Raw genomic sequence first — 18,635 nt, 5'->3', positions numbered from 1 at the left:
GGGGGCTCTGGAGGAGGGAGAAGCAGAACCCTGAGACCACCAGGTGTGCCTGGTGTGGAACAATCCTCCTAAAGGCCTGCAGGCCAAAGTAACAACACGTGGGAACAAAGCTAATCGGTGGCCGGGGTCGCCCAGCTGCCGAGGGTCTGGCTGCCTCCCCTCTAGACGCCTGAAGCCCCGCAGGACTGGGGGCCGCGCCCCTCCAAGTGGGCAGTTCTCTGCGCACATTTGCACGTGGAGCAGGGCCCCACGAAGACCCACGCTTGGGTGGAGCGCGGGTAGTGGAGCTCCCAAAGGAGAGATGCAGCCGTGAAGCGGACCTTTCAGTGAGTTATTCATCTATATCTCTGGCATTTCTACATCGTTCCAACCGTTAACCGGTCTTCTCTGCACTTCCCAACATTGAAACCACCTTCCCTCAGAAGCCACCTGGCCTCGCCAACAGCCCCGCTAGCTGAGTGTACGGGTTTCCTGTGTGCTTCACGGGGCTCCCACAGGGCCCACCTAGACGGGGCGCTCGGCCTGCCACCACGGCTCCTTTCCGATTTACCTCTTGCCACTTCTTAACCAAGAAACGTAATCTACAAAGAAAACAAAGGACACAAAACATTGGAAACTAGAGCAAAACAGTTGTGTAAAGAGCGGTGAAACTGCAGACATGACGGATACCTGGGGTCAGACTCAGGTGGGCCCCCGTCTACGGTGACCTTGGTGCCCGTGCCACCAGCACCTTCCCGGCCACGGTGCCACCCTGACGCCCACCAACCCGGGGTCTCACAGACCCCAGTTCAAAGTCTGCAACACCCACTCCCTATTGCCACTGAAGCCACTTGACGGCTCAGGGCAAAAGGAGCAAGACAGAGGGCCCTGCCCTCAGGTGTCCTTGGTCACATGGGGAGCAGGGGTGTCAGGGTGAGGAGCACCAGAGGTCAATGCCCAGAGGTGCAGCGCTGTAGGGCTCCCTGGCTCCTCCTGGGACGGCGCCTCTGTGGCTTGGCAGACGCCCTTCAGACACAACAGCAGCTCCTTCGAGGCACCTCTCTGAGTGCGCGCCCTCCTGGAAGGCACGTTCTGACTCCTATCAAAACCATAGCTGCTGAAACTGCTCCGCCCCTTGACAGGAAGGCTGAAGGGAGGCCCTGGGCCGGGTGCCCTGCCCCACGTCGCATCTGCCAGGCTTCCTGGCACAGGGCGTTCTCTCCAAACATGCAGATTAGACGGATGGATGGACAGGTGGTGGGTGGGTGGTCTATGGTCAGAACTCAGAGGCGAGGGGACGACGTGCCCTGAGGCTGAGGGCCGAGAGCAGGAGAGCGAAGAGGCCAGGCAGCCTCCCACCTCTGCTGGACTGGACTGGCCGGTGCTGGGTCTCTGCAGGGGCAGGGCCAAGAGAAGTCAGGGAAGACAGCTGACGGATGGGGTCTGAGGAAGGCACCTCGCGGGCATCACACAGCAGACACAGCGCTAACAATTCTTAGTGGGACAAACATTTGTGGAGATTCAGCAAATCTTAAAATTATAACATAAAATGGATTTTCATCAGTTAATTCTGAACAGGTCAAAATTCCAGAGACTCACATACCTGCCCCCAAAACGACACCCCGTGTCAACAATGCCTAGGACACTGAGTGGTGCCTGGGGCTAGCGGGACCTCCACTCCCTGCCCTCCTCCAGGGAGAGGGCTCGTGGCCAGGATGAGAACACCACACGCGGCCACCGCACTGCGTGGGTGACATGCCCCGGTGGGCCTGGCCCCTTTCATGGAGCGCACATTTCACTAAAATACAGGGAACTGGAATGTGAAGCCGTGAAAGGCAGTTTCAAACTCCGTCAGACATGCCTGTCATTAAAAGGAATCCCGGCACGAGGCCCATCGAGGGGCAAGGTATTGTTTTGTGATAAGCAGGCATCCCTCAACCTTAGTTTCAGAAGCTGGGTGACAGTTCTGTGCAACATGGTCTCTTGAAGGCAAGCGTTGCTCAGAAGGGAGCGCCATCGTAGAGGGAGACAGCCCCGAATACCCAGCATGCCTCCCACTCACGAAGATGCGGCGGCAGGGACCTCAGCGTACCTTAATATCGCGATCACCACCCTGACGGCAGTCCGAAACTTCGTAAAAGGGCGAGATGTGGTAATTTTCTTATCTGCTTTGGAAGGAAATACTCCCAAATGGGCGATCATGGAGAGTGTTTCTTGTTCAGAGTCCTGGAATCCACCAATCAATAGTAAAAGATACTTCTTTTGATAAATCAGAGCTTTTCTGAAGCTTTCTGCTCTCAAATAATGCAGGTACAATTTCTCCATCTAAAAGAAAAAAGAAGTTAAACAATCCTGGAACAAAGACATCTTGCCGACAGATGCATAGCACGTTCGCACCACTGGGCTTTAAGAAGAACCAGACGGGCGCCTGCGACTCTGGATCTCAGGGTCGCGAGTTCAAGCCCCACATGGGCTGTAGAGAGGACTTAAATAAATAAATAAATCTTTTAAAAAATTAAACTAAAAAAATGCAGACCGTTTCTCCATTCAGCAGACTGTTCATAGCAGTGAGCCCTGTGTGACCTCTGTCACTAGGGACAGACTTGGACAAAAGGCAGACCAGACACGCTTTCCAGGCATACCCTTATACCCTAATATTCTAACACGCATTTTCCTGCACCCCAGGGGCCAACACGATGACCAGTGAATCCCCGGTCTGGGGTGTTTTCAGGCGGTGGAGACGGTTACCTAGTATGACTCCAAGCCTGACACCCTTAACTTGTGAGCACAGACACAAAACACCTGTACGGAATGACAGCGGGTTTCAGATGGAAGTGTATTCTCTTTACTGCTCTTATCTGAGATGGCTCGACGTCTCCCTACCGCTGACAGACACACAGCGGATACACGTGTTGGCAACTACGCTCAGGCAAAGGAGAACCCCACCAGCACGAGAATGCTTTCGCAGCTACAATGAACAGACTAGGGTTCTTAGAAGTACCAACTGTTACATCTTTGTCAGCCTCATGGAATGCACACCACCGAGCGTGAACCCTGACGTAGCCTGTGGACTCTGGGTGACGACCACCTGTCAGTGCAGGCTCACTCAGGTGTGGGCTGTCAACACTGGGGGAACAAGGAATATATGGGAACTCTCTGTACCTTCCCTTCAATTCTGCTGTGAACCTTAAGCTGCTCTAGAAGTACAAAGTTTTTTTTTTTTTTTTTTTTTTTAAGGAAGTGTGAGTGAGCGTGCAGGGGGAGAGGCAGAGAGAATCCCAAGCAAACTCCCTGCTGAGCACAGAGCCTAACATGGGGCTCAATCCCAGGACCCTGAGGTCATGACCTGAGCCGAAATCAAGAGCCAACCGGGCACCCCTAGAAATATAAAGTCTTGAAAACAGACAAAGAGCACCAAGTGGATGACACTGTACACACCCCGCGCAGGCCCCAGGCCTGGCCTTACGTGCACGCTGCAGGTGTTTCCCTCCTCACGTGTGGCCGGTGCGGGCAGTGCTGGGTCTGGCTGTCCCGCTGAGCTCTGTGAGACCGCCCCGTCTTGCTTCCACGCAGACTTGTCCGGCCTCTGTAACAAACCACAGACGACACCGTTTACACAGTTGCTCCAACAGAGGAACATCTTGAGAAAAACGGCCAAGGGCGGAGTCGCCACCCCTACCCCAGGGTTACGTTTACACAGCTCCTTTCTTCCTCGGCTGCTCCCCCAGGACGTGGGAGGGGGCTGGGGCACGTCTCCCAAATGCCACAACATGGGCCATCCTGGGTCCGTCTTTGGCATCTTTTCAGATGCCCCAGCTATTACGTGGTATTATCAATCGGATAATTAATATTCACAGGCGGTTACTGCATACCAATTACTGAAGTATGATTGCACAAAAGGTACATTTTTATTAAAAACAAACCCCAAATATTTGTGAAAGAACACTGAATTCAAAGCATTAAGCCTGTTGAACACCCGCACAGTCTCTGGTCCTAGAAAGGCTAACTCCTGACAGGTCTGAGTCCCTGGTTCTACGGAAGCACCAACAAATCACATGCTTGGAAACCTCAGCAAGAGCCCCACGTGGGTGCCGTGGATGCTGAGGGGCTGTCATGACCAGGCAGCACATCCAAACGTACGCAGCATGGCCGGGACACCACGGTGAGTGGAGAGCGCCCAGAGCTCCAGTGGGGACCTGTTTACAGAGAAGGATCCCACAGCGAGGACGGCAAAGGGGCTGCCCGTACCGGTGACCAGAGGGAGCTCCAAGCACTTTGGCCACGTGCACGGCGACCTCGTTCCTGCAGTGTGGAACAGGAATCAAAAGCAACCTGGCTGCACCAGCCCCCAGCTCCAGGGCACAGCAGAGAGGAGGGGCCTGTGACTGAGGTGACCCCGTGGAAGGGCTCGCACAGGACCCCTGGTGAAGAAGGGGGAAAAGACGAGATGTTTGTTTTCCTGGTCCTAAAACACAGCCTGGTCATTTGCGGAAAGAAGTTCTCTAGGAATCAAAGTCACCTTGGTTTCACCATGTTCTACCAGCTCACCCCCAGCCTGTGATTTACTCATTAAAAATATTTATTTTTCAGGGGCGCCTGGGGGGCTCAGTCGGTGAAGAGTCTGCCTTCAACTCAGGTCGTGATCTCATCAGGGTCCTGGGACTGAGTCGCACATCAGGCTCCCTGCTCAGTGTGGAGTCTGCTGCGCCCTCTGCTTCTGCCCTTCCCCCATTCGTGCTCGCTCTCAAATAAAATCTTTAAAAACAAATAAATATTTATTTCCTACAATGAAAGCAAAAATTAACCAGTAGGACTACGTCAAACTAAAAAACTTTTATACAGTAAACCATCAACAAATAATACATACAATAGAGTGAACATCCAAAATATATTTAAAAACTCATACACAGCTCAATATAAAAAAGCAATCCAATGAGCAGAAAACCTGGACATTTTTCCAAAAAATACATACAAATGGCGAAAAGACACCTGAAAAAATGCTCAGCATCACTTGGCATCAGGGAAACGCAAACCAAAACCTCCATGAGATACCACCTCACACCAGTCAGAATGGCTAAAATTAACAAGTCACGAAACAACAGATGTTGGCGGGGATGCGGAGAAAGGGGAACCCTCCTACACTGTTGGTGGGAATGCAAGCTGGTGCAACCCCTCTGGAAAACTGTGGAGGTTCCTCAAACAGTTGAAAATAGAGCTACCATACGACCCAGCAATTGCACTACTGGGTATTTACCCCAAAGAAAACTGAAATACAGATTCAAAGGGATATATGCACCCTGATGTTTACTGCAGCATTATGTACAGTAGCCAAACTATGGAAAGAGCCCAGATGTCCATCGACAGATGAATGGATAAAGAAGATGTGGTCTATATATACAATGGGATATTAGTCATTAAAGAAGAATGAAATCTTGCCATTTCTGAAAACATGGATGGACCTCGAGGGTATTACACTAAGTGAAAGAAGTCAGACAGAAACAGACCAATATCATGTCATTTCCCTTATATGCGGAATCTAAAAAACCAAACCAAACAAACGAACAAAACAGACTCACAGAAACACAGAACAAACTGGCTGGTGGTCAGAGCGGGGGAGGGCTGGGGGGCAGACAAAATAGACCAAGGGGATGAAGACGTGCCAACGCCCAGTCATTAGGATGCCACTGCAGAAGGGGAGTCAGGAAACCGTGACAACTCTGTGTGGTGACAGACGGGAACTAGACTCACAGTGGCCACAGTTTCAGGATGGATGCAAGTGTCAAATCACCACGTTGTACACCTGAAACCAGTACAGTATTGCGTGTCAGTTAATCTTCAATAAAATAATCTATTTCCTGATTTCCTCGTTAACTTTCACAGAAAGGATAAAAGTGTTGTAATGGTGGCTGGGCTTTAGTCCCCCAGGCACAATAAGATGCCTTCAACAAGGGGCCTCCAAACGCTTCCGACAAGTCCCAGAGAAGCAGACAGGACTGTGAATGGCGCTAACGGCAGCTTTCAACAAGACTAAAACGTGGAGCCATTATAACTTCTCACATCAAGGAATGCAAGTCCTGGGTCTGCTTGGTGGTTGGACCCTACTTTCCAAGTACAGAGGTTCCTTTACCTTACCTACCAACAGAGCTTCAAAACAGACAAAGCAAAGCTGGACGGGGCGTGAAGACAAATTCGCTATTCTACTTAGAGATGTCAACATCCCCCCTCACGGTGGCCGAGGACAAGGAGGAAGCAGCTCAAGGCTACAGGAGATCTGAACGACCTTTGTGGGACCCTCCACCAACACCAGGAACACCAAGTCCATTACTAAAAACCTTTCCCAAAAGACCCAGGTGGTTTCACTGGTGAATTTTAATAAATATTTAAGGAAGAAATAAATACTAGCTCTAGGAAACCTCTTCCAGAAATTAAGAAGAGGAAGGAACATGTCCCAACTCATTTTATGAGGCCAAAACTAGACAATACAAAAAACCCCTCCAGATTAACATCCTTCATGAACCCAGAGGCAAAAATGCTCAACAAAATACGGGCAAATTCAATCCAACAATACGTAAAAATGGTAAGACATCGTGACTGCCCGGGGCTTTCCCTGGCACACAACAGAGTCCACAACCCAAAATCAACCTAATACACCATGTTAGCTGAGTAAACAAGAAAAAAACGCATCACCTTATCAACAGGTGAAGAAAAATCATAACAAATTTAAACATCCATTCATGATAGAAAGTCTTCACAAACTAAGACTGGGAAGGGAACCTCAGCCCCAGGGCCTTTGCACGAGCACCTGACAGAGGGAAGCTCTGGCCCTGGGACTGGGAACCTGGCCCGCCCAACCACATCCAGGAAGTCCAGCCTGTGCAAGAAGCAAGGAACGGAAATCAAAGGTATTCACATTGGAAAGAAAAGAAAACCCTATTCACAGATGATATAACTGTCTCTGTAGAAAATCCCACAGAAGGGCTCATCGTGTTAAAAAGCAAGGTTAGCAAGGGTCACAGCACAAGGTGAACCTGTGAACATGGACGGTGTTTCCACACACGAGCCACGAACAACTGGAGAACAAAAGGCTTGAAAAGTGCCTTTTACAACAGCTCCCTGAAAAATGAAATACTTAGGTATCAACCTAACATGTTTTTAGGATCTGAACGCTGATAGCTACAACACATTTAAGAGACAGAAACACATGAAAGGACATGCAAGTTCCCAGATGGGAAGGTTCGACGCAGCTAAATTCAAACCTAGTTACAGTTACGTAGCCCAACTGTCAATCCTGGCCTGAAACCTTTATGACAGCCTCACTGAAATGGAATCCACATACCATAAAATTTGTCCTCTGAAAATGTACAATTCAATGGGTTTTGAATATATTCACAGAATGCAATGACCACCGCTCTGTAATTCGTGTTTTCGTCACCCCCAAACCCCCTCCAGCCCCGCCCCTCCCCACCACACCCCCAGCCCCAGGTAACCACTAATCTGTTTTCTGCCACAAGAGTTCTGTGGCTCTGGGCATCCCACGTAAATAGGGTCCTACAAGGAGGGGACAGAGGCTCATCCACACCACAGCACTTGGCAGTCTTTTACTCCTTTACTGCCAAACAAGCCCATTTATGGATATACCATATTTTATTTACCCGTTCATTAATTAAGGGACATTTGGGTTATTTCCACTTTCAGGCTACAATGAGTAACGGTGGCAGGAAAGTTTTATGTGGAACTGTTGGTAAGAATGGCCAGACCATTTTCCAAACCAGTCGGACCCTGTACCTCCTGGTTCCTCCCACATCCCAACCAGCCAACCAGCAAGATTCTAAAATTTATGTTCAAAGACAGAGGAACTAGAATAGCCAGATAATTTGAAGGCAGAACAAAACTGGAGCATCCCCACTCCCTGATACGAAGCTGTGATCTCACCCATGCCGCCTGGTCAGGAGAACAGAACGGAGAATCCAGACATAACGAGCATTTTGTGGAATGACTTCTGACATCAGCACAAAGACGATCTTCCAACGTGTGCCAGAAAAACGATATCAATGTGCATACGAATAAACCTCGACCTAACCCTCAGACCAAAAAAAAAATTACCTCAAAATGGATCATAGACCTAAATGTAAAAAGTAAAACTACAAAACTCTTAGCACAATCCACACAAATAAAATTTATTATAATGAGAAAATCCTGTTGTGCAAAGGCTACCATCTCCACAGAGGGGGCTCTGCACAGACCGGGAGATTTTCACATCATGGATCTGACCGCACAGTTGCAGAACACAAGAGTACCAGAAAACAAACAATGCAATTTAAAAGTGGGCAAGGGCTAGGCACCTGGGTGGCTCAGATGGTTAAGCGCCTGCCTTCAGCTCAGGTCATGATCCCAGGGTCCTGGGATCGAGTCCCGCATTGGGCTCCCTGCTCCTTGGGAGCCTGCTTCTCCTTCTGCCTCTCTCTCTGATGAATAAATAAATAAAATCCTTAAAAAAAAAAAAAAGCGGGCAAGGGCTTTAAAGGACACTTCACTGAAGAAGATACAGATGCCACTCGGCACCACGCTAGCAGAAAACGCAGGGCCAGCACCCAGCGAGCTGAAGCAGCGACAGGACTCCCACGTTTTGCTGAAGGGGAAGTGAACGGGTGCAGCTGTTTGACACTCGGTGGGCTCGACATTCATGTCATGGGACCCCCTCCTCCCCAGGTGTTCACCCCAGAGTAACTGCTTAAGAGCGCTAACTGTCATCGTCAAACACTGGAGACAACCCAGAGACTCTGCTGAGGCACGTCCACGCCCGGAACGCTGCTCGGCGATACGACGCCCAGGATGGATCTCAGGTCCTCCGAGAGGTGACACACCGTGGGCTTCGGCCACACATCCAGGAACGGCACACTGCAGAAAGCAGCCAGGCCGGCGAGCACAGCGGCTGTGGGCTCTGTTAATACCAGCCATCACGAGAGTCTACCCATGCGGGAAACCTCAAATGACATCCTACCAACAAGGGGCAGATTTCACTGCACGTAAATTAAAAAATTTAGAAAAATTTTTCATGGTAAAAAAAGGTAAAGCAAATCACAAACACAACAATCTTAGTATAAAAGAAAAAAAATTGGGCATTCCAGAAAAAAAGTCTATCAAACTATGCAATCAGGAAAACTATGTCATTTTAATCAGGTCCAAACCAAACAAAGAGATCTCCTGTCCCAAGCAGGCACAGAACGTCACCTCATGGCAAGGTCATGTGTGTCGCGTGTGTGCTGGCGTGTGGGGCCAGTGCACACACGCGGCTGGAGTGCTAAGCCACTGTGGCGCACCCGGGAGCTCCACCCACAGCCCAGAGGGAGCCCCGCCCACGGCCCACAGCCCGCACAGAGGCGCGCACGTACACTCCACACGCCGCGCTTCAGCAGGTGCTGCTTCAGGGACTTCTCCAGCTGCGACACCGCCCGGCACAGGTCCGCCTTCTCCTGCGTCACCGTGCGCAGAGCTTTCGTCAGGGAGTCGTTGTCTTTCAGGAGGACGTCCACCAGCTGGGTCTGCAGCTCTGCTGTCATCTTTTTCTTGACAAGGAGAAAACAAAAATAAATGTATACAAATTTGTTTGTTAAAACGTATACATGTGCGGGGCCCGGGTGGCTCAGTCAGTGACGCGTCTGCCTTCAGCTCAGGTCATGATCCCGGGGTCCTGGGATCGAGCCCCACATCGGGCTCCCTGCTCAGGGGGCAGTCTGCCGCTTCCCCTGCTCTCTGACAAATAAATAAAATCTTTGTTAAAAAAAAAAAAGATACACCTGTTATTTGTGTTTTTTACTGTTGGTTACTTTCAACAATTATAAATTTTACACACATTTGGAGTTCAGCAGGAGTTTGTGGGGCTGGGAAGAGTTGTCCATCTATGGGACAGAAAATAGGAAGTCATCAACTCACGTTTCCATTCCCCTGCAAGACCCTGCCCAGCCCTGGCGGCACTAACCAAGCCAGCCCGTTACAGAACACACCCGCTCTGACAGCTCACAGCTCTGTGAGCAGCACTCGCAGGGAACAGAGACACCGCGTGCTCATCCCTGAGGGGCCCAGCACACAAGTCCCTTAAACCAGTTCATCACCTCCATAATCGGAGCTCACATACAGCTGGCTCGGGACACCGACAGAGGCACGGCCTCCTAGGGACAGCACGCCCCACATGGACCTGTCACACTCCTCCGGCGCGCGGTCCCCTCTCCTGCTGCCCACACGCATGCTGCTTTCACACTAAACAGTGTGATTTCACAACTGCCAGGGAACATCTACCAGGAACCTATGTCAGCAACCAGGACTTCTAAACACCTTCAGGTGCGGCTGACAGGGAGCTCAGAATTTGCCAGAAGGCCCTCGGGAGCTCACTTCTGGCTCAGGCTCTCAACCAGGTGTACACAGAGCAGGCTGGGTCAGCAGCAAGCCCCCCCCCCCCCCCCCCCCCGCGGCAGCTGCCCTGAACACCATGGCCCAGCACCCGCTGGAGGGCGCACCGGGCGCTCGGCAAGGTCACACCCAGGACAGGCTGTCAGACGGGGGAGATGGCAGGGAAGGGTAAACAAGGAACCACGCAGGGGGCCCCACACCTCACCTGGGAGGAGCTGGGCGTGCTCAGGTCAGACTTGAGCTCCTCTAACGTGCACAGTAAGGAGCTCACTGCTTTCTCATTCGACGATGTCCAATCACTAATTGTCCTGTGAACATAAACAGACACTGAAAAGCTTGTGCAGATCCCAATAGACAGTTCCCCAGGGCCACCGGGAACTCTGTGGGAGAAACAACAAATGGGGTCCAACGCAGCCCCCAGGAGGACATGCTTATGACTGCTTCCTCCAGCCATGCTCTGCCCACGAGAGGCGGGGGCTCAGAGCCGCTCCACCGACAGTGGGGGCCAGGACGTGATGCGGCCCTCGCGCCGACAGTCTGTGAGGCCCAGAGATGTCAGCTGCTGACCACAGACTCCGGAGGCTCCAAGCGCCGCTCTCCAGGGGTCTGTGTCAGGTGTGAAGCACTGTCCAGAAGGAAGGTCTGCTCAGAGACACTGCCACCCTACGAACTGAACCAGTTACAGATGGGAGAACGGTACTTGTGGAGCGTCGTGCAGACGGCAAAGGGCGAGTATTAATTTTCCTGTTCACAGAAACCCTCCTGTCGGTCCCTCAACCACGGAGGTGCACCCTGGTTGTGTGAGTAGCGGTCTGGGGGCTGCAGGCAAGGTGGACACTGTGTGGACGTGTTGCGCCACCCAGCCTTGGCGGGCCCAGACAGGACCGGCCTGGCATCTGGCCCAGAACTCTGGGTGGTGAGCAATTGTAAAGGGGCACAAGGAGAAAAGATCTAAAAGAAACTTGGACTTTCCTCTCCTACTTAGAATGCAAAAAAATACAATTCTGTCAACATCTTTCAGGGGAGTGCTGCCCAGAAATTCAGCCAGCACGTGGGAAGAGACCGTCCGCTGCACTACAACAGGGCCTGAAATCAGAGCCACGCCCCAAAGGCCCACGTGTTCCCTAATACACGGGCTCGATGGTGGGGGGTAGCCAGTCCTGAGGGGCTCACCTGTCCACCATCTGGCTGACGAAGCTGGTCAGGAGCCCAGCTGCACACAGCAGCTGCTGCCGGACCTTCTCCAGGCTGTGCCGTTCCTCCTGCAGCCGCTCAGCCTCTGGGGACTGGCGAGCAGCCGCCTTCGCCTCCAGGGCCTGGACCGTCCGCTGAAGCTGCCGGATCTTGTGCTCATCTCGCTGATGCTGCAACTCCAATTCCCGCTGTTGTCAACGGCAAAACAACAGGAAAGTCCTTCACACGCCTGTTCCAAAAGCAGAGGCCTGAAGCCCAGCCATCACTATGGGCGGCCCCTGGCCGGCATGGGGTCCTGGGGCGGGGGCTGCGCCGCACACCAGCACCCTCCACCGGGCACAGAGACCCAGGCAGAACCAAGCTCTGCGGCGTCAGTGGTGAAGGCCTATCTTCCATCTCTGAGAACGAACAGGCTTTTACCCGCCTGCACAGGGGAGGCTGGACACTGAAACAGGAGTGTTCACAGGCCCAAGTTCCGGCTTCCAGCCTCGGCACACGTGCACACACATGCCAACACACACCAACACGCAGACACGGACAAGCACAGAGGAACGTGCACGTGCACCAGGTGGAAATGGCCTCACTTGCAAAATGCCCTTCACCACGTGTGCCGGGCATGTGCTGCGCTCCTGGGAGAAATCAGAGGAATGGCTACCAGGTCCCTGCCCAACACGGGGACCTGCGCCCCCACCAGGAAAACACAGTGGATCACCCGGCAGAAACCTCTCTGGGCAGCCACTCAGAACAGTTTCCACAGGTGAGGAGGCCTCAGGAAGGGCAGGAAGAGTCGCTGTGTCCGGGAGAAACTGGGAGACCGGGAACCCAGCCTGGGCCTCTCGCCGTGCTGCCCCACACAGCACATCATCTCGATCAATGCTCCAGCCTCGTGAGGACGCAGGGATCGTTACTCAGCTATTTTCCAGGTTAGGAAAGCGAGATGCCGAGGGACCTACAGGTTTATTTTGTGTAGAGAAGATGAAATTGACCCTGAAACAACTACCTTGGGAGGCCACTGTGCTCAGAAAAAGAGTCCATAATCCAAAACAAATTAACCATCTACAGTGACCATAACACCAAAACGGCTGCATCAGTTACTTAAAACTCCATTCCAAGATGCATCATGAAGAACAACTATTGAAACTTGGAAAACATTTTCTTTGCATTTTTTAAGCAATCACGTTACCACTTATTTTTTTTTTTAAATGAAAGTTAAAGGGTTTGGCTGAAAACTTAAGTCCTTAAGAAGCACATGAAGGCTACAGACACTCTTCCCCGGGAGAAAAGACACACACACACACACACACACACACACACACACACACACACACACACACACCTGAACACATTCGGGGATCACACACACACACACACACACACACACACGAACACATTCGGGGATTCCGCATCAGCAAGGCACACCCTGGGGCCTGACTCTACTCGCCTCCTTCACAAAACAGCACAGGGTCCCTCCAGGCCACGCACCACCCACTCCCTGCAACACCTCCAAACTACTCCGTGCGCAGAACAACATGACGATGATGTGAAGCCCGTGTACCACAGCACAACACACACACACACGGGCCTTGAAAACACCAGGAAAAGGAGGCAGACAGGAGAGGCCACTCACCGCCGGATTCCTTCAAAGGAAATGTCCACAACAGACCAATCCACAGACAGAAAGGAGACTCGTGGTGGCCAGGGCTGAGCGCTAACGGTGTGGGTTCCATGTGGGGCGCTGAACATGTTGTAACGTGGGTGGTGGCGATGGGCGCACGACCCTGAAGGTACTGAAAACCACTGACGTGTGCAACTTAAGTTGGTGAACTCAGGTATGTGACTGCATCTCAGCAAAGGCGATGGGCGCACGACCCTGAAGGTACTGAAAACCACTGACGTGTGCAACTTAAGTTGGTGAACTCAGGTATGTGACTGCATCTCAGCCAAACACACTGAACACACCCCTGACATGAACTTCCAAAAAACTAATTAATTTCATAGCATTTTGGGAGCCGACTTATCTTTGTAACACTTAGAAATCTAGAATTTTGTTTTTAAAAACACATATTCATTCCTCAAATATTTCATGGCAGGCTAACCACTGAAAAGTCCAGGCCACTGGTTTTCCTTGTGTGTTTTTAAAAACTTATTTGGATTTTCACAACTTTTAAAAAATTGTGTTTAAAAATATTTTTTAAAAAAATATTTAAAGGGCATTTTTAAAGAGGGCAACACAAATGTCAATCCATATGAAGACACAGGATTTAATTTTCCCAGAAACAAAGGCTTCTGACTGACATAAAATGTATCTGAAAGCAACATTTTATCCAAAAATATAGAAAAGGAACACTTCCCAACTTGTGAGGCAAAAATCATCCAAATATCAAAATCAAAGACACCACAACTTGAAAAATACAGACCAGTATCCCTTACGAATACAGATGCAAAACCCTTACGCAAAACCCTAGCAAACGAAATACAGGAGTATATAAAAAACATCATCACCAAAGTCAAGTGGGATTCAGCCAAGAACGCAAGGGTAGATCCACAAATGGAACCCGATCAATGGGAAACTCGGCATCAACAGAATAAAGGGCAAAAACATTGATTCCAAGACACCAAAAACGCAAATCCAAACTGTCTCATGATCGAAAATACAGCATACAAAGGCTGAGTGAACGAGAAGGGAGAGACTCCCGAGATGGGCAGGACAGCATGTAAAAGTCACCTGGACAGGGACGGAAGAAGAAAGCCTACGTCTACGTGCCAGTGACATGACCTCATAACACAGAAAACCACAAATACGTTAAAAAACTGGGAATAACAAACAAGTCTAAGGTTGTAAGATGCAAGATCAATAGCAGAACCAACCGTATTGGGGTACACCAGCCAGGGATGATCTGAAAATGAAATTAAGAAATCAATTCCATTTACAACAGAATCAGATCATAAAATACCTGAGGATAATTTAACAGTGCCACATTTATCATCTGAAAGCAGCAAAACGCTGTTGAAAGAAATCGAAGACCTAAATGTGTGGAAAGACTTCCAATTTCAGGATCCGCAAAGGTAACACCGTCAAGGTGACAACCCCCCCAAAGCCATCTGCGGAGTCAACGCAATCCCCCAGAATCCCAAGGGCCCCGAATATCCAAGACAATCCTGAGAAAGACCAAGGTGGGAGACGCGGAAACCTGCCACGAAGCCGTGGTGAGCGGAGGGTGGCGGAGGACAGACACAGACCAGCGGGATGAAGGAGAGGAACAGGGTCACGGCCCCGGGGTGCTCTCAGCCCCACGGCTGGCTGCTGGGTGGTGACGCGGCCGGCGCGCTCTCACCAGTTTCTCCTTGTCTCCCGTCGGCCACATCTGCACGTCGGCCTGGCCCGGCCCCGTCTCCGCTCTCCTCCTCACGTCCTCACGTCCTTCCCGTGCGGCCAGCCTCGCAGAACTCTCCCCCTCTCTCCGCAGACCATGCCGCGGCTCCCGTGCCTGGGGGCGCTCCACGGCGGGGGTCTGTGCGGCCCTTACCTCCTTCTCCCTCTCAAGCTCCGCACGGCGCTTCTGCACGTCCACCTGCTCCAGCCTGGCCTGCAGCTCCACCGCGCGGGACTTCTCGTCCTTCAGCCTCCTCAGCACAGCGTGGTGCGCCGGCGTGTCCCGTGCAAGGCGGCTCAGCTGCTCCGTCAGGAGCCGCTCGTGCTGTAGAGCCGCGGCCAGCTCCAGCGACCGGCCCTTCTCGGCCTCTAGGCTCCGCCGCAGCTCGGACAGCTGGCCCCGCTCCTGCGCCAGGAGCGCCTCACAGCGCGAGGCCTCGATCTGCAGCTCCTTCTGAAGGTTGTCCTTCGCTGTCTGCTCGTGTTTCAATGCGACGCACAGTCGATTACTCTGAGCACACTGCTTCTCCAAGGACGCTCTCAACTCCTGTGTCGGGGACAAGCCGTCAAGAGAAGTATGGAAACAGCTTGCCTGCCCGATGCCTGTTCCCACCCCAGCAGCACACCCCCTTGGTTCTACGGCACCGACCGGCACACCCCCTTGTTCTATGGCACCGACCGGCGCACCCCCTTGTTCTACGGCACCGACCGGCGCAACCCCCTTGTTCTACGGCACCGACCGGCGCACCCCCTTGTTCTACGGCACCGACCGGCGCACCCCCTTGTTCTACCGACCGTTCCGCCCTCACCTCACCGTCCCCTTCACGGGTGGAGCACGTTTTGGAAGCGGTGCTCCGTAAACACACTCCCACGCCCTGGGTTCACTCTCCCTCCCCAACAAGCACGACACCCTGGACACTCAGCATCCTGCCTGGCGGAGCCGCGGGCTCCATGTGCGTGAACGACAGCTTCGCTCCGCCTGCGAAGGGAGCACAGATCACCTGCCGGACCCGCGGCCCTCCGAGCTGCCCAACGGCACGTCAGTTCACGCACACAAGCACCTCTGGACACAGAAGCCGGGTCACTGCCATCTGTGCTCCGTGCGGCTCGTCAGTGAGGAGGCTGCGTCCGCCTTGAGGAGCCCCGCGCCCTGAGACGCTGGGGGGTATGAGCACCGTCTGCCACGACGGAGATGCGGCTGCACCAGACCCAGGCCCGCTTCACCCGGCACGTGCCCGTGGGGAGGGGGGGAGGGGCCCCACGCACAGCTGCCCACCGGCCCCGCTGCCCAGGCACCTCCAGGGTCTTGGAGCTCTGGCCCTCCTTCTGCAGGTGCTGCAGATGCTCCTCCTGCAGCCGGCTCTGCAGGGCGCGCTTCTTCCCACGCTCGCACTCCAGCTCCTGCAGGGCCACCTTCAGGTTGCTCTCCTTACTGTCCAGCACAGACCTGTGTGGGGAGACAGGCCCACGTGGGTCACAGGCACTTGCCCAGGGCACACCCGGCGCCCGTCACAGTATGTGCACAGACCGCAGCCCGCAAGGGCCGCTCTTCCACGTCCACACCAAGAGAGGTGTGGGGACAACTGCGTGACTTCCGCGCATTACTCGACAAAGTCCACGGCCAGGTGGGTGAGGGCCCCTACCTCAGCTGGAGGACCTCCTTTTGCGCCTCACTGAGGGAGGCCAGCAGCCTCTCATTGTCCTGTTTACACTCGTGGAGCTCAGATCTCAAGTCTCTGACGACGGTCTGCTCCACCACCAAGAGCTTCCGAACGCTGCTGGCCTTCTCTTGCTCTTCATTCAGGGTTTTCTGTACATCGCTTGCTATACGTTTCTCCTGCTCGACCTTATATGCCAGTAACTCCACTGAGAAATACATCACAGAAAACAAGACAGCATTTCCCTTGAATCCAGGTGAGCTGTACCTGGGACGTCACAAATTAAAAACAAACCAGTGTGGGGACGGGGAGGTATTCACTCTTGGGGAAAATGACATTTCCAGGCCTACAGCCGGGATGCTGGCCTCCCCCCAACACCCTCCAGGCTTCGGGGCACCCAGAGATGCATGGGCAGAGTGGCCGCGCAGGCCAGAGGACACGACATGGTTCCCCAGGGCCAGCTGCTCAGTCCTGGGGTCTGCCTGGAGGCAGAAGGGCAGGCTGGGCAATGATGGACCATCCCTGCAGTCATCCTGAATCACGGCTTCCCCCACAACCCCTACACTGCATGGTCCCAACAGAGACAGCCCCGACCCCAAGAGCTTCACTGCAGAATTCTCCCAAAACCGAGGGAGGAAATAACCCCGGTTCTCTACAAACTCCGGGACACAGAAGGGAAGAGACACCTGCCAATCCCCCACAAGGCTGGCACTACTCCAACACCAAAACCGAAGACCGAAAACCATAGACCAGTACCCCTCACGCATGCACATGCGAAATATCAGCAAGCCCAGACCAGAAATGCTCACAAGGTAATGCAACACGACCCGAATGCAAGGCTGCGCTGCTGGACGGGTCTGGCCCGCCATTTAACACCCAAAACTACGAAGAGAAGGGGCTCTGCGAGCCAATGGGGCGCGGGTTCGAAGACCCCAACTGGCACCATGTGTAAGAATGTGAGATGGAGCGCTGCCCCTACAGCTGGAGGCCTGCCGCAGCTCTCCACTCACCACAGCGCTCAAGGGCCTAAGCAGAGCGATTGGTAACAAGAGGCGGCAGGCGGGGAAAAAAAAAATGCTTTTTATTCAAAGACATGAGCATCTATTAAAAAAAACCCAGAAGAGCCTAAATTAAATGTAGAAACGTATGACAGGCTGTTCACACCCAGCACAAGCCCCAGAGACTCCCAGGCACGGTCCTGCTGGTGTCCGGCGCTCACACCAATGTAGGCCCTCCACCGCCCGCCAGGACCCTGGGCAAGGCCTCTGCCCCCGCCACGGTCACCTCACCGGCAGCTCTATGAACCGAGAACTGCCAGGGCTGATGGTCCCCGTGCCCAGGGACCTGGACAGACCGGACGCTGCTTGGGCCACGGCATCCAGCACTGGGCAGCCCGCAGGGGCGTGGCTCACCCATGCACCCCTCCCCCGCAGGGGAACGTGGGCAGGGCACGGACGCAAGGGCGGCACTCACCCTGCCTGCGCAGCTGGTGCTCCTGCCGGCTCCCACGGGCCTCCGCGCTGGTCAGTGCCGCGCACAGCTGCTGCAGCTTCTCCTGGTTCTGCAGGTGCGTCATGCGCAGCTGGGCGCGCAGAGCCTGGATCTCGGACAGCAAGCTGCTCCTGTCTGACAGGCGAAGGTGCTCCAAGGACTTCTCCTGCAGATCTCCCCAGAGATGCGGCAGGAGAGGCGGGGAGAGTAGGGTCACAGACATGGCCACTAGCGGGCCTTGCGGTGGAGGAGCACCCCCGAGTGGGGAAACACGGAAGCCCGGAGCGTGTCCCAGGGGCGCGGAGGCCAGGCCTGGCAAGAGTGCCGGCAACTCCAGGCACAAACAGCCCACCAAATGCAAATGTGTGCCTCCAGCTTTGCGGGCATGAGCTTGGCGACGGAGCCTCGTCCCCGACATGGTAAGAACAGGCTTGCAGGAGGATACCCATGACAAACACGTGGTATGGAACACAGACCTCACACACCTGTCCCCCAGCTCTATGCCAGAGTGACCTGCCGTGGGCCCTGACGCT

General features: G+C 53.3%; 1 protein-coding gene across 9 annotated transcripts in view; it reads right to left on the bottom strand.

Annotated features, from left to right (window-relative positions):
- The window catches only part of PCNT (pericentrin), a 127,786-nt gene that overhangs the window by 4,487 nt on the left and 104,664 nt on the right, over positions 1 to 18,635 (bottom strand). For 6 of the 9 annotated variants that reach the window (XM_027581722.2, XM_027581724.2, XM_027581725.2 and 3 more), the window contains 10 exons: positions 18,085 to 18,268; positions 16,597 to 16,819; positions 16,250 to 16,400; positions 14,916 to 15,500; positions 11,560 to 11,768; positions 10,592 to 10,694; positions 9,372 to 9,545; positions 3,446 to 3,565; positions 2,072 to 2,304; positions 505 to 581 (listed from right to left, as the gene is read on the bottom strand). In XM_027581722.2, coding sequence (XP_027437523.2) covers positions 505 to 581; positions 2,072 to 2,304; positions 3,446 to 3,565; positions 9,372 to 9,545; positions 10,592 to 10,694; positions 11,560 to 11,768; positions 14,916 to 15,500; positions 16,250 to 16,400; positions 16,597 to 16,819; positions 18,085 to 18,268 — 2,059 coding nt within the window. Of the gene's footprint in view, positions 1 to 504; positions 582 to 669; positions 1,372 to 2,071; positions 2,305 to 3,445; positions 3,566 to 9,371; positions 9,546 to 10,591; positions 10,695 to 11,559; positions 11,769 to 14,915; positions 15,501 to 16,249; positions 16,401 to 16,596; positions 16,820 to 18,084; positions 18,269 to 18,635 lie in introns of those variants that run through there. The other 3 variants (XM_027581727.2, XM_027581729.2, XR_003517818.2) reach the window with 2 other exon arrangements.

Source organism: Zalophus californianus, chromosome 1, assembly GCF_009762305.2.
Source record: "Zalophus californianus isolate mZalCal1 chromosome 1, mZalCal1.pri.v2, whole genome shotgun sequence".
Classification (NCBI taxonomy): Eukaryota; Metazoa; Chordata; class Mammalia; order Carnivora; family Otariidae; genus Zalophus; species Zalophus californianus.
The sequence above is the reverse complement of the archived record's forward strand: the minus strand, read 5'-3'. Positions and strand labels throughout refer to the sequence as shown.